Source organism: Phodopus roborovskii, unplaced genomic scaffold, assembly GCF_943737965.1.
Source record: "Phodopus roborovskii unplaced genomic scaffold, PHOROB, whole genome shotgun sequence".
NCBI lineage: Eukaryota > Metazoa > Chordata > Mammalia > Rodentia > Cricetidae > Phodopus > Phodopus roborovskii.
Window position 1 is genome coordinate 32,998,170 of NW_026126407.1, and position 15,439 is coordinate 33,013,608.

A 15,439-nucleotide genomic window follows, 5' to 3' on the forward strand; every position below is an offset into this window, starting at 1 on the left:
AGGTTGAAGGTTCTTGCCAACCAACCACCCATACCCCATGGTCCCCATTGCTCTCACAAAGGCAGAACACTTACTCTTGGGGGGCAAAGGACCACTGTCAATGCTGCCGCCATCTCCTGGAGTGTTACAGAAAGGTGGAGCCCAGCCATGGGAGCAATGACAGTTCTGGTTGTTGTTGCAGACCTAGAGTGAGGGGCCGCAGCTGTATCAGCACCCGGAGAGCTGTGAGCTCCCATAGGGCAATGCCCTCATGACACCAAGACCCAGGAACCCAGGCCTCTGCACACATACCCCGTGACCATTGCACTTTTTCCCACAGCCTTCAGTCTCAAAGAAGGAGGTGTTCCTGCACTGTCCCTCGAAGCAAATCTGCAGACAGGAAAAGCAGCCATCAGCAGGGCATCAGGGAATGGGGGAGGCTTAGGGTATGGGAGTTTTGTACTCAGGATGAATAGGAACCCCAAAAGGTAGCTCTTGAACTTATATATTATTATAGCTAGAAACACAAAGAATCTCAAAAAGCAGGACAGTGAGTAATTCTGCGATCACCTCTGTGATTAGGGAAGACACAGCAAACACTGCTAAAATGTTACGATCAACAATCAGGACATGTTTATAGTCTAGAATTATCTCGCCTACACACTATCCAAGAATGAATATATACTAATTTTAGTATTATGCCTGAAAATAATGGTTGTAGCAGCAGCTTACTCTGTGCTGGGCATTGTGCCATGGGTTTCCTATGTTTTTTATAACTTCACTAACATAATTAAATATATGAGATGGGTGGCATTATTTTCCTTGGGTTTCCCTGACCCTTAGACTACTTCTGTTCCATGTGATAGCTAATGATACAGATGATAGTGGTGAGTTCATTTACATGGCTAATTCATAGTCTATGGGTGGGCACCTATGGGTGGGATGCTATTACTCTGGGAGCCAAGCACCTTCCTACAAACCCCACACTTCTCAATTTGTCTCTGTATCTCAGTTTCTGAGGGAGGCTGGGGGAAGGACTCACATGGTTGTGACCACACTTGGTCCCAGTCATCACCAGGCCTGGGTCCAGCATGTCACCTTCCCCTTCCTCCTCCTCAGGACCCCGGTAGACATGGGTGCCCCGACAGTGGATCCGCCTCCCATTCAAAGTGATGGTGGTGTCAATCGATACTGCGTTGGATTCCAGGGGCCGGGCCTGGGTGCTCTGACACTGGATCTTCCCACACTTGGCATCCCTGGGCCAGGAGAGAAGACAGTATGAAAGGCTGGGGAAGATCTGGGGCTGCAGAGCTTCAGTGTTACAAAATCAGCAGGCTTACATAGACTTGGGCAAAGGACCAGAGAGTGGGCTGGACCCCAGCGTAAAGACCTGAGGTAGAGCCAGAAGGCTCCCCTTGCCTCTGACCTAGGCCAAGAGCTGAACTTAAGATGCCCTAACTTCAAGGATGACTGCATGACCTGAGTCATGTCTGTCACCTTCTACTCACCACACAACCATTCACCCAGTGTCACCCAGACACTCCAACTAGGAGCTTGGTCTCACTGACTCCCCCTTCTTCATTGCTCCTGGAGTTGAGCACCACCTCAATCCATCAATCTTCCCTCCTACACAGCTTCCCTGACTCATGTTACTACCTCTTTCTATCCTGACCTGCCAGACACCAAGGCCTCTGACTGCAGTGTCCATGGGAGGAGACCAAACTCTTCCAGCAATGCCTTTAAACCTCTTGGAATCCACCCTGTTTTCCTCTAGCCATGCTCATTTCTCATGGCCCCCTCTCCTCTATTCCCCACAAATTGTGGCTTACTCTACCTATTGGCTTGTCAACTGCCAGTTTTTCCTCTGAGCTCTGTGCCTTAAACACTCTTTTTACACACCAGTGTGACTTCCCACCCTGGCCAGAATTCAACCAAAGAACTTCTTGGGGAAAATGCTCCAAGTCATTAACTATTACATTGATTATCACATTGCTCTAGACCAGTGTTTCTCAAACTGTGGCTCGTACCCCCTTTGGGGGTGGAATGACCCTTTCAGAGAGGTCACCTGAGATCATCAGAAAACAAATATTTATATTACAACTCATACCAAAACTACAGTTATGAAGTAGCAATGGAAATAATTTTATGGTTGGGGTCACCACAGCATGAGGAACTGTATTAAAGGGTTGCAGCGTTAGGAAGGTTGAGAACCACTTGCATGTGCATCTTGCATGTGGTGAATCTTCAACAGTGCTGGGAAGGTGAGTAGGTGAAGAGAGGGGTTAGTGGCTGCAATAAGTGATTCAGACATGGGTCTTAGAACAGGGCATAATTTTAGCACTCTGCAGAAAAATGGTTCAAAACAGACATCTCCTGCTCTGCTTTATTTTTTTTTTTTAATTTATTTTTTAAAGACAGAATTTCTCTGTATAACATCTCTGGCTGTCCTAGAATTCACTTTGTATATCAAGCTGGCTTCAAACTCACAGAAATCTGCTTGCGCCTGCCTCTGAATACTGGTTTTAAAAAGGCCTATGCCACCATATCCAGCTGTCTTGCCCTGCTCTAAAAGAGTTCCCAAAGCAACCCTGATCAACTTCCTAGGAAGCAATGCTGCCCACTCCTCTTTTTGACTTGCTTAGAGTCAACAGAACAGTGCATTACCAAACAACAGACAGAGAACAGATACAGACAGGCTTTCACTGGCTTGTTTAAGAGCCAGTTGGGGGCCAACCACACCAAGCCAGGTAGGAGTGAAGAGGACAGAGAGAGCTGGGATCACTTGGTCACTCTTCTTCCAATGGGAGCAGTGCTGTGGTCCTCACCTGGGGCTGCACTTCCTGTATTTGCCATTCAAGCCCTTGCCACAGTTTCCATACGTGTCTCCAGCTGCATTCACCCTCTCAAAACAGAGATCGAGGGCAGGTCGGGCTCCTAGGTATACAAGAAAGGCCTGTCAGTGTGCCAGCGGCTCCCAATAGCAGGGCTAACCTCAGATAATGTTATACTTCCATATTCCCCCAAGACTAATTCAGACAAAATATTTTAGATGGGTTTTAACACTTCATTGAAGACGTGCACCTATGACAGTTGCATGCTAATCCTGCTCGCTAATGAAGAAAGGCTGTCCTGTTTCTGGCCTGCAAAAGATTAGTAACCTATGCCCCAGACATTAAAGAGCTAAAACATATCTTTACATTTTTCCCCTTAATATCCACCCTGTTTTTCTCTCTCCTATATCATAGAAAAACAGCAATCTTTAACTGTGTTTTCTATTTTAAAAAATCATCTTTATCTTTCGCATTCCTTATATTAAATTCTGGGGCATCATCTTGAGAGAAGGCGATAAGGAGTGGAAGCATCTTCTCTCTGTTATGCACTTTTTGTTTTGACTTAGTTTGCTGCAGGGGATGATAATATTCAGTGTGCAGAATTCAGCAGCATGACATTCAGTTGCATGAATTGAGTGGGTTAAATTTAATTGGCCCATACTACAGGGCACCAACTAGCAACAGTGTAATAAACATCTTTGCAAACATCTTCACCTCCATCAGCAACTGGAGGCTAATTCTTTTCTTTCTTTCTTTCCTTCCTTCCCTTCCCTCCTCCTCCCCCCTCCTCTTTCTTCGTTTTTGATTTTTGTTTTTCAAGATAGGGTTTCCTCTGTGTAGCTTTGTAGACCAGTTTGGCCTTAAACTCAAAGATCTGCCTGCCTCTGCCTCCCTAATGCTGGGATTAAAGGCATGTACCAGCTAATTCCCAGGTTTTGAAAATGGTGACAGATGGAATCCCATACCCGAATGTGGGGAAGGAGGCAACAGTAGAGGGTTTCTGAGTGTGCAATGACCACTAATTAAAAACAGAGTGTGTAATAAGTCCAAGGTGTTTCTGGCAGAGCTCACGCCCATACTGCATCACGTGACTTTATAACATCTATGATTCTCAACACACTTGTACACTTTGCATACAACTAATGAATGCCACTGAGACCCCTCAGCTCAGACTTGAGCCTACTTTGTATTATGAATGGTCGTGTTTTTATTGTTCATATGCTCTCTCATTCAGTGGGTTAATCAAGGAAAACAAAGACTTAATGTTTCCCTACTGTTATACCTCAGGAGTTAAACACCAGATTAATGTTAATATTTTGTTAGAATGTTTGATCTATAAAATTTCAGCTTGAGTTTAAGACTTGAGTTTCTTTAAAAACAAACAAAAAATAAGCAAAGACACTAGCCACCCTTTAGTCCCAGCTTGAGAGGCAGAGACAGGTGGATCTCTGGGAATTGAAGGCCAGCCTACACTACATAGTACATTTTAGGCCAACAGGAAATTCACAGTGAGACCCTGTCTCAAAGAATAAAAATAAAAATCACTAAATGAATCATGATTTAGGGTTAAAACAAAATTTCCAACAATTTATGGTACAGCCCTAAACATACTTCAGAAATTTTTATACCACATATCCACAAGAGTTGATGTTTCCATCATTGACAACTATAAAATTACAATATCAATTAACTCTAAAAACCGCTGAAGGCACTCTATGTCCCGCACCATCAACTATTTAGGCAAGATTTAATTGTTTATGTAAAAACAAACAAGTAAACCCACTTATTAAAGTGCAAATTTGCTATGGCAACACTATATATATATGTGTATATATATATACATGAAAGATTCTTTTAAAATAAATTTCCTTATGATTTATTATCAATAAATCCTGCAGATACCTTTTTATATTTTCATATATTCCATACCATGTAAAAAGTCTCAGAAAAAAAGGGTGAGTGGAAAAAATTTAAGCCCGATGTAATTAATGGGACCAGTGAGTGCATTCAAAATTTTGCTGTCCCTAAACCTTTCTATAGAGGTCTATCTGTTTCCTCATCATACCCTCCACAATGCCATGTTATGATAGTTGTTGCTATTATTATATCACTTGCTGTATTTGTGATCTGATACATAAAAAAAAAAAAAACTTTACTTCATGGTAGTTACAATTTGCTTTCCCTCAGTATGACTAAAGTTGAACATCTTTTGTACCTTAAAGATGTTTGGAATCTTTTAGTCTCCATTTCTGCTTCATCAGTGTGGAACGGGGAGTAGGTATTGCTACCCAACACCCCTTTAGAACTGTCCAAATTAAAAACCTCAAAGGACTGGGAAGAATGCTGTCACCTGGCTGCCCCTGGATGTCTCCCTTGAGCTAATAGGATGAGAGGTGGTATTTGAGGATGCTCTGAAGTCAAGATGCTAGGCCATGCTAAGTGGCCAATGGGAAGCTTGGCTCAAAAGTGGTGGGTGGAAGAGAACACGCTCTCCAGGAGGGTCCTTACCCGGTCCCCACAGCTGCTGGCACTGCTCCTGGTAAGTGAGGCACATGCCATTGTAGCAGTAGGCCTGGCCACCCTCACAGGGGGTGCCATCCATCTGGTAGAAGTTGGTGGGGCAGTGGGGAGACTTGCCGGTGCAGAACTCGGGAAGGTCACACTGCCGCACCTGCTCACGACACAGGGTTCCAGGGGCCACCAGCTGAGTTGAAGAACAAGAAGAGAAAAGTAGTTATTTCTTCCCTGACCCTCAACCCTTTCAGCCAAGAGCTCATCATCATCACATCCACGCAACGCACCTCTTTATTGCCTTGATACCACAGCACTTACCACATGACTTCCTTAGCTTAAGCCATCATGGGCTTCTGATATGAACAGTGATTGTGCACTTTCAAAACTGTATCCACAAAAACAAATGCAACTCACTTCCTTTTCACAGCAGGCTTAGGAAGCAGGTGGGAAGCAATATTTAAGTGACAATTTCTAGTTTACTCTGTGCCTTGGCAATCATAGCTGCCTTTATGCAGCTTCACTTAAGTGTCATTGGGACATCATTTAGGTTGTATGACAGTCTTATATGAAGATCTGAAACACAATATATTTGAAGTCTCGTGGCATGTGGTAGATCAGTGCCCTGATATGTGCTTATATGCTCATGCACACACACACATACCCCCACACAGAAAACTGGCATTTGTGTAAGTTTTCAATTTACAACATTCTTGTTTTGTTCTTGAAACTAGCATCAAACCTTTAATCCCAGCACCCGGGAGGCAGAGGCAGGTGGATCTCTGTGAGTTCGAGGCCAGCCTACTCTACAAAGTAAGTTTCAGGACTGGCTCCAAAGCTACAGACAAACTCTGTCTTGAAAAAAAAAAGTTCAAATATCATTAATAGTTTGTGTATGTATATATGTACATATATATGCCTAACAATGTATATGTAGAAATCTGCATGAATAGATGTATAGAATTGCAAATATATATTTACCACTATGTATGTGAATTATATAACCCAGTAAGACCTAAAATAAGCTTTATAACCAATATTAAAATGAAATAAAATATTGACTTTATGTAATTTTTTTTCCATAAGGACTATAATTAGTCTCATACCCATTTGGTCGGATTTTATCACCAAAACTTTTTTTTTTTCATATTTTGGAACTTCCTGAATTATAGGATTTAGATTTAAAAGGTTTTCTTATTTTGTGCTATGTGGTTACTAATAGTAATAATTTATTTCCAGTGTTGATATCAGGAAAGTGGGCTTCAAAGTCAGGGAGAACTGGATTCTGGCCCCAGTGGAATCTGGAATACATCATGAATGTCATAATGACCTCATTTCCTCCCCTTAAAACAAAGGCAGAAATATATACTCCATGGGGCCTTTGTAAAGATTGAGTCAGACATCCCACATAAAATCCTCAGCCTCGTGCTTGACATCTACCAAGGTGACTATTGATGGAAATCAAAATCATGGTTTTTCTTTTTAATGTGTTCAGGTAAAAATGAAGTGGAGCTGGGCCTGGTAGCTGAGGCCTACAATCCCTCCTGGCAGGGGGAGGGTGATATCAGTACTTGCCTAGACTCCAGAGTAAGTTCAAGGCCACTCTGAATAATTTAGTGAGCTCTTATCTCAAAATAAAAAGATATGTATCTTAAATATATATCTTAATCTTATATAGAGCATATATATATACATATATACATATATGTGTGTATACATATGTATGTATGTATTATATATGAATGTACTATGTATGTATACTTCTTGGTGTGATTTGAACACAAGGAGGCCCAGGGTGGAAAACAGTATGATTAGTTGAAGGGACATTCTCAGTTCCAAATATGTAACACACACACATACACACACACACACTCTCTCTCTCTCTCTCTCTCTCTCTCTCTCTCTCTCCTTTCCCATCCTTCCAATGCTAGGGTTGAATCCAGGTCCTTGAGCGTGACAGCAGAGTTGTGGGATATTATTTTAAGATGTGTTACATTTGTTTATGCTGTGTTGAATGATGCAAAGGTGTGCTGCATTCTTTCATGTTGCATTTGTTTAACTCTGTGAAGCTGTGTTACTCTGCCCGTCTAAAATACCTGATGGTCTAATAAAGAGCTGAATGGTCAATAGCAAGGCAGGAGAAAGGATAGGCAGGGTTGCCAGGCAGAGAGAATAAAAAGGAAGAGAAATCTGGGAAAGAGATGGAGGACTGAGAAAAGAAGGGGCTAGCCAACCAACTACATAGCCAGACATTAAATAAGAAGGAAAGAAAAGGTAGATAGAAATAGAGAAAGGTAAAAGTACAGAGGCAAAAGGTAGACAGGATAATTTAAGAAAAGTTGGCAAGAAACAAGCCAAACTGAGGCCTGACATTTATAAGTAACAATAAGTCTCTGTGTATATTTATTTGGGAGCTGGGTGGCAGGCTCCCCAAAGAGCCAAAAAAATAAAAATTACCAACAACAGCACAGGTTCTACCACGAGCCACCCTCCCAAGCCCTATGTCTAGAACTTTTGATGCATGCTGAAACAGTCATAACCCACTAACCTGTCATCTCAAAGCCCGAGAGAGGGGGAAAGGGGCACTCACCTTACACTGGTGACAGCAGGAACCATGGGCACACTCAGCCCCTTCCTTCAGAGTACAGTTGGAGGCATTGCAGCAAGGGTTTTTACACTCCTGCAAAGGCAGGCAACAGATAGCTTTTAGCCTCTGCAGCAGCAGGGCAAGAGTAGGAGCCCAGCAGGGGGCACCCTTGCCTCCTCCATCCCCAGCCTGCCTGGTGTGTCCTGCTTTCTGCTCCCCAGAACTCCTCACTAGACCATCACTTGGCAGCTCTTGGTTAAGACAATGCGTAATAGCCAGAGAAAAGACACAGGTGTACCTCCTTGGAGAAACCACAACTTAGTGGGACTATGTGGTGATTCTGGGTAGGTATTATCCCGTAATTATGAGATCATACTGAGCTTGCAAAATCAAAATCCTACCACCCACACTGTTCTTAACTGAGCTCCCTCTTTGCTAAAGGGCCAGGGCTGATCCTTGCTTTTTGTTCACGGTTCTCAGTCTTTCACTGGTTCTTTTATTCTGAAAGTTACAGGGTTCTATTTAAACACAAGGCCAGAAGATGGCTCAGTGTGTGAAGACCTGAGTTTGATCCCTGGATTCCACACAGTGAAAGGGGAGGGAGGGAGAGCTCTGTCATTATTCCCTGACCTACACACATGTGTGCGCACACATACTAAATAAATGTAAAAAACCAAAAAGACATCTTGTATAGAGATTATTTGGATACCTCCAGTCTCACGCCCAAACATCACCTCCTGTTCACCAGCTGTCAAGCATGGGTTAACATACACTTTCTCATACTTCAAAAAATAGAGATGAAACAATCTAGTTCTGCTTTTTTACTTTTGAGGGGGCAGAAAAACATGTTTCTGATAAAAATGACAACTAGGGTGTATGCTCTCCACACTCATTCTGAAGCTGCGAAGGAGGAAAAGGCCTATCCACGAAGAGTTCTGCTTCTCCTTCCTCGGCTGCCCTTCCCACACATGCAGCATTCCCTTTGAATCTTCTCTTCTCCAGACTCAACAGCGTGCGAGCTTGTTATCTTAAGGCTTTGCCCCAGGCCTACACCATGCTCCTGCTCATGAGCTTCTCGGCTGGCTGTGTGGCCTTCAGAGTAAATTCAGTGCAGCTGGAGGGCCAATGACAGCATCTGGGGCTCCGGGAGGAGCAAGCCTACGTGCTCTGGGATCATGGTCTGTGGCTAGAGCAGTGGCTCATAAGAGGTCTCCACCCTGATCTTGGACATGACTGTGCTGTTCACAGCTGCAGAGACCAGGGAGACTGTCCACCTGGCAGACCCACTGTCTACATCTTACACACAAAGGGTCTGTGGTAGTCATGTGTAAGAAATGCTGGCAACTCGGAAATGATCTGTCATGTTGTCCTCTCGATGTCCTTAAGCTCTGAAAACAATGCAGAGTTTCCCCTCTCTCTAGCATGGCCCTGACACTTACCTCTTCCTCCCCACAGTCACATTCTTCACCATCTTCCAGGTACCCATTGCCACACCGCCTGCCTCCATACAGAGTCCTAGTATCTGGCATGTTGGAGAGACACATCCCACCTCCTGACTGCAGGTACCTGTCCAGCTCCCTCCTGTTGCACCAGCTGAACACTTTGGGGAAAGGGTGCCTGACAGAGAACAAGGAGACATTAGTAGAGAGTTTAAGCACACCACATGGCTTGCTGTCCTGCCACCCAGAAGGCTAACTTCACCTGAATGAAAACCCTACCCATGCCCTCTGCCCCACCTGGACATTCACCAATACATGAACTTAGAATTCTTTTACCCTGAATCGTGAAATGATAAGCATGCCATACTGTTACATTTCTCTTATTAAAAATGAAAAAGGCAATTTCCGTCCTTTCCATGATGGAGTAGGTAAAGGGCAGTAAGCACAGTAAGACACGTTTCCATACTGAGAGCTGAACAGAACACCAGCCAATTCAATGCCAGATGGGTATCTCTTTTCTCTTGACAAAAACCAGAACCAGAAAGCCAGAGATCATGGGTTTAATTTACTCATGGGCTAAAAGGGATGATCTCTGTTCTCCTGATAAGCAAACTCGATCAGCTAGTACACAAATGTGTGGTCTCTATCGTAAGAGTGTGTATGAAAGCTCCCAAGTCGCCTGCTGCTATGAAAAGGAAGCAAAAGTGAGGCAGTTCCCTTATCTGCAGCTTTGCTGTCCATGGTTTTGGTTACCCATAGTCAACAGGGGTCTTGAAAATATTAAATAGGACTTGCCCATTTCTAGAAGTTTCTAAGTGTGAAGTAACGTCTATTATCGTCACTGTTTTAAACATTTTAGTTTATTTTGAGTTACTATTTTTAACCTCTTACTGTACCTACTTTATAAATTAAATCATCATAGGCATGTATAGGAAAATCACACAGCTGCATAGCACAAGATTTAAGTATGGGGAAACTGCTAGTATCACAATATGGGTCTGTAAAAAGACCCAGGTAAGGCCTGGCCCTTAATTCTCACCAATTAAAGGTTAAGCACTGGATGCTTCCTCCAATACTACCCAGTGTGCTGCCAAGTAATTTGCTACATTAACCTACTACAGTGTGTGAATAACATAAAAACAGATTAGAGTAGTAATGAATGTAACTGTCACCCACTGGTCTACAGGTACTCTACTGCAGCACGACCTGTGGGTCATGATCCCTTTAGGGTCACATATCAGATATTTACACTGTTATTACAGTTATGAAGTAGCAACAAAATAATTTTATTGTTGGGGTCACCACACCATGAGGATCTGTATCAAAGTGGCCCAGCATTAGGAAGGTTGAAAACCACTGCTCTATTGGAATTGATGAATGAAAGGGGTGGACTTCAACTATGAACTCAAAGGGATTTGGATATGCCCATGGAGTTGTATCCCACATGTCACCAACATCCTTTTGGTGTCACAGAAGTCAAGGAGTGGTGAGCAAACACTAGTGCTACAAACAAGAAAGCTGCCTTGAACCACCATTCTCTAGAAAGCATAAGCAGATGCCAAGGGTTTGGAATGAAGGAGTATAAGAAGAATTCTACTACAATGCCTTCTGGGGAGTTGCTCAAGTTCTGAACCTGCCATGATGTATGCCAAGTACAGACGCAAGAAGATAAGCTCTCCACTTTCAAAAGCTCTGGTTCAGAAAATCTGCTGGAGACTCAGTAGTCTTGCTCATATCATGGCTTCCCTGAGGAGTGGGTGGAGGTCCCCTTCTCCCCTTGTTCTATAAACTCCAGAACTTCCAAAGAAGCCTGGGATACAGCAGCACTGACCATGTTGACATGGAAGGACTAGGGGATGTGGTTCTGATCAAAACATGACCTCTTCCTCTGGTGGTTTGAAAGAAAACGGCCCCCAAAGGAGTAGCACTATTAGGAGGTGTGGCCTTGTTGGAGGAAGTGTGTCACTGTGGGGGTGGGCTTCGAGGTTTCCTTTGCTCAAGCTTCCCTTAGTGTGACTGTCAGTCCACATCCTGTTGCAAGATGTAGAACTCTCAGTTCCACTATCTACCTGCATGCTGCCATGTTTCCCATCATAATAATGGACTGAACCTCTGAAACTTTAAACGAGCCACCCCAATTAAATATATTCTTTATAAGAGTTGCCATGGTCATGGTATCTCTTCACAGCAATGAAAAGCCTAACTAAGACACTTCCTGATGAAGAACTGGGCATATGGGTGTGGTAGCACATTCTTAAAGCCCCAGATACTTGAATGACTGAGATGGGCAGAGAGCCTAAATTCCCTAGTTCAAGATTAGGCTAAGCAAGACACTTTCTCATGTGTACTCTCAAAAAAAAAAAAAAAATTGCTGAAAACTACAGGCTGTAGCTCCATCTAGTGCTCTACCAGCACCAACCTGCTTTAAGGAACTCAGTGTCCCACAGCACACCTGCCTACTTCATCTAAATTTCATGGTAACTGTCTTCATCAATAATTCAAAATTTTTACTGGGGCCATCTAGGAAGACAACTTGGGCCACTCTTCTCCCCACCTTCACCCTTCTGGTTGACTCACCCAGTGGCAGCTGCCATGATGCACCCACCATCAGCTGCGCTGGCAGAACAGCAATGCGCAGAATCATGGCTCATGCCAAAGTTGTGGCCAATCTCATGAGCCACCGTGGAAGCCACGCCAATGGCATTCTCAGAGTGGTCCTGTTCAGAGGAGAGTTCAATTCAAGGTCAGGGTTCTATCTCTGCTTTGGTTTTGTTTTGAGACAGGGTTTCTCTGTATAACTCTGGCTGTCCTGGAACTCACTCTGTAGACCAGGCTGGCCTTGAACTCAAGAGACCCTCCTGCCTCTGCCTCCCAAATGCTGGGATTAAAGGCATGTGCCACCACTAGCTGGTTTGAAGGCCTTTTCATTATCTGAGCCTGATGTCTCTCCTCTGATTCCCCTATCAGTGAGTTCATTGGCTCTCTCGATAGAACTTGCTATTAAGGAGTCTACAGCCACTGTCCTCATCAGGAAATCATTTGCTTAGAACACTGTGTTTCCTGTGCTCTTCTAAGTCACAGACTGTGAATGGCCTGTTGAGGCATCCCTTGAATAGCACCTTGAGTTGAGCAGTTGGTACACCTGGCTCACTGTTTTCTGAGAGCACCACATGCCCAAACTGACACAGTGTGTGCTCTTAATCATCAAAACAAAACAAACAAAAAACAACTTGAAAAGGAAACAAACAGAAAGAACAAGTAGAGCTGTTGCACTGATGTAGTCCAGGTAAAGGAGATGCTGAGGCAGGAGATTCAAACCCAGATGTTTGGAACCAGGCTGGGTAATATATAGTGAGAGCCATCTCAAAAACAAAACAAAACAAACAAACAAACAAACAAAAAAACCCAGAAGAACAAAGGCAGCAAAAAGGATATTTCTACCAGGCATGGTGGGGCATGCCTTAAGTCCCAGAACATAAGAAGAGCAGAACTTAAGGTCATCTTCAGCTAGATAGCAAGTCTGAGGCCAGCCTGGACTATACTATGAGTTTCAAGCCAGCCACAGCTATATAACCAAATAAACAAAACAAAAAAAACCTATCTCACCAAGTCAGAATTTCAAAAGACAGAAATCTCCTAATTGTGACTCTTGATATAGGTTCTCATTTCACAATGTAATACCTAAGGACTAAAGGCCTAAACTGAAATATTTCCACCCCTGTTCTCTATCCTGAATTCCTGTTTTTACTCCTTCAGTCTCAGGTGTGGAATAATACATGAGAGATCTACAGGTCTGTTTATATAATTGCTAAAAAACTAATGTAAATTAGGATGAATGACAATTTAGCATCCTTAGGGCCTAATAACCTCATTTGAAACATTCACTCTTTTTAATGTGTTTTTTTTTTTTTATAAACATCAAATTGGTTTTTCAGAGCTGGCCTCCTATCTCAGGAGTCACTGTCCCTTTATGTAGTACCAGTGTATGGTCTGAAACTCACCATGCTGACACCTCCAGATTGGTACACGGAGCACATAGCCATGAGTGGGGCCAGGCCAATAGTGGTACCTTGAAAGGATCTGCCCCTGCAGGAAGGAAAAAGATACGTAATTCAGGTGGGGGCTGAGAGAGCTGTTCCCCTGGGACAGGAGTGAATGGCCACCATGCTGTGCACTAACCCCATTGACATTTTCAGATTATTCCTAAGGGGACAGCCTGGTAACCCAGCCAACTGGGCAACTTTCAGGATACCACACCTCTTACTTCCTCTCCCTTATTCTCTTGGAAGCATAGAAAAAAGGTCACTTTGCCCTCACAATGTGCCCAAAGACTCTGAAAGGAAGAAGACAGGGTTTGAAAAGCTGTGCCCCTTTCCTGATTCATGAAGAGTGGTCAGAGGCAGGAGTAGGGGAAAAAGGTGTGGCACAGGCTACGGTGCCCAAGTGAGTCATGTCCACTTCCACCAGTGGCCAGGGGTCCAGGCCTAACCACCGGTGGCATGTATCTTAAGGGCAAAAGTGGAGATGCTGGGTAGCAGCTGTGGGGTTGATGTTTCATCCTCAAATCACACAAGGGCCAAGGAAACAGCTGCATCTCTTTGGGAGCCTCACAAACCACAGCTGGATGCAGGGATGATGAGCTGTTTTCGCCTCTGTTCTTCAATGGTGAGCCTAACATGTCAACAGCCAGCTTCGGTTTCCCCCAATCTAACAAGTCCCCCTCTGTTGCATACAAGCAGAGTAGGCAAGGGGGAATAAATGAATGTCTGATAAATGTCTCCTTAATAAATTCAGTTATCTGCAAAACTGTATGAAGCCCTTCTTGTTACTTTACAAACCTACACTTGGCTTGGAGAAGCCCTACTGTAAACAGATTCAAGGTGTTCCATCCAAAAGTTCAGGCCAAATGTTTCAGTAAACAAAGACTTGCTCAGTCAGCAGATGGTCCTCACATGACCACTCAGGTTTTAGGGACAAGGAAATACTGGAAATCCCAGTTGTTATGATAGAGTAAATTAGGGTATCAGGGTTGAAATGCCTGTTGACTCAGCTGTGTTCAAGGGAAAGAAGTAAAAGTTTATTATCTATGTGCCTTTTATTGTAACCACCTCAAATTACCCAGGAGGGCCAACACTGATATACACCAATGCCCCTTGGGGGGCTGTCACCTACTGCCTGGGCTCTGTCAGTATTCTTTACCCTCTGAGGCAGTTGAAAACTCAACACAGTCCTTGGCCAGCATCCTCTGACCAAGCCTTCTCATCTTGGTCCTGCAGTCTGCCATTTTGACCTCCCCAGGCTCTGAGTCCTGAGATGCTTGGAGAGGCACGTGAAGGACCTGAGGGCCTGCACCATGTGGTGGGAGCGCAGCTGATGTGCTAGAAGAACATCCGTTTCAGGCTGTCAGCTGTGACCAAGTGTCATCCACTCCCCACACACTCAAGTGCCTCAGCTGCTCAGCTGATTATGGGTGAGGCCCATTTTCTCACATGGGTGGGAAACGCGTCACAGGACTTTTATCATTCTTAGGCTTTTTAACATTTTTTTTTTTTTCAAAGTGTGCTGGGTCTGAAAAGTGCCTGGTTATCTGGCCAGGGAGCAGTAGAGCTCTTGCACAACTAATATTCTCCCCTGGGGAAAGAATGGGTGAACTTAATATCCCTATGGCAGGCAGAATACCCCTTATGCAGCCAAAGCTGATGCAACACAACCAGAAAAGGACAACTTACGTGATTAGCTGGGCATTGTCATGGCTCTTCTGGGCAAGCAGCTTGCGCCTCCAACTAAGAAAGGACCAAAGGGTAGAGTAGGGATTCTCTGAAACTTCACACTTGTCCCCATGCGTCCACACCTCCAAGCCCACAAGCGCAATCCGGATGTTCAGGGATCGGTAAAACTGAAAAGACACAGAAAGGCCAGTTCCTCTCACCACCCAGCCTGCCAGAGCACAGCTGCCAGGAGTGCTCTCTAATGGATCTGACCTTGATGCTACTGAGTCTGTGGCTGTGTATGCTATTTGTACATGTGTCCTGTATGCGATGCGCACAAGTACATATGGAGTGGAAGGTCGGTATTGGGCCTTCCTCCATTAC

General features: G+C 44.1%; 1 protein-coding gene across 4 annotated transcripts in view; it reads right to left on the reverse strand.

Annotated features, from left to right (window-relative positions):
* Adam19 (ADAM metallopeptidase domain 19) overlaps positions 1-15,439 on the reverse strand; it is a 1,172,352-nt gene that overhangs the window by 10,374 nt on the left and 1,146,539 nt on the right. For all 4 annotated transcript variants that reach the window (XM_051180873.1, XM_051180871.1, XM_051180874.1 and 1 more), the window contains 10 exons: positions 15,077-15,243; positions 13,349-13,433; positions 11,925-12,064; positions 9,348-9,525; positions 7,912-8,001; positions 5,319-5,514; positions 2,805-2,913; positions 1,022-1,235; positions 292-369; positions 75-183 (listed from right to left, as the gene is read on the reverse strand). In XM_051180873.1, the coding sequence (XP_051036830.1) occupies positions 75-183; positions 292-369; positions 1,022-1,235; positions 2,805-2,913; positions 5,319-5,514; positions 7,912-8,001; positions 9,348-9,525; positions 11,925-12,064; positions 13,349-13,433; positions 15,077-15,243 (1,366 nt within the window). The remainder of the gene's footprint in view (positions 1-74; positions 184-291; positions 370-1,021; positions 1,236-2,804; positions 2,914-5,318; positions 5,515-7,911; positions 8,002-9,347; positions 9,526-11,924; positions 12,065-13,348; positions 13,434-15,076; positions 15,244-15,439) is intronic.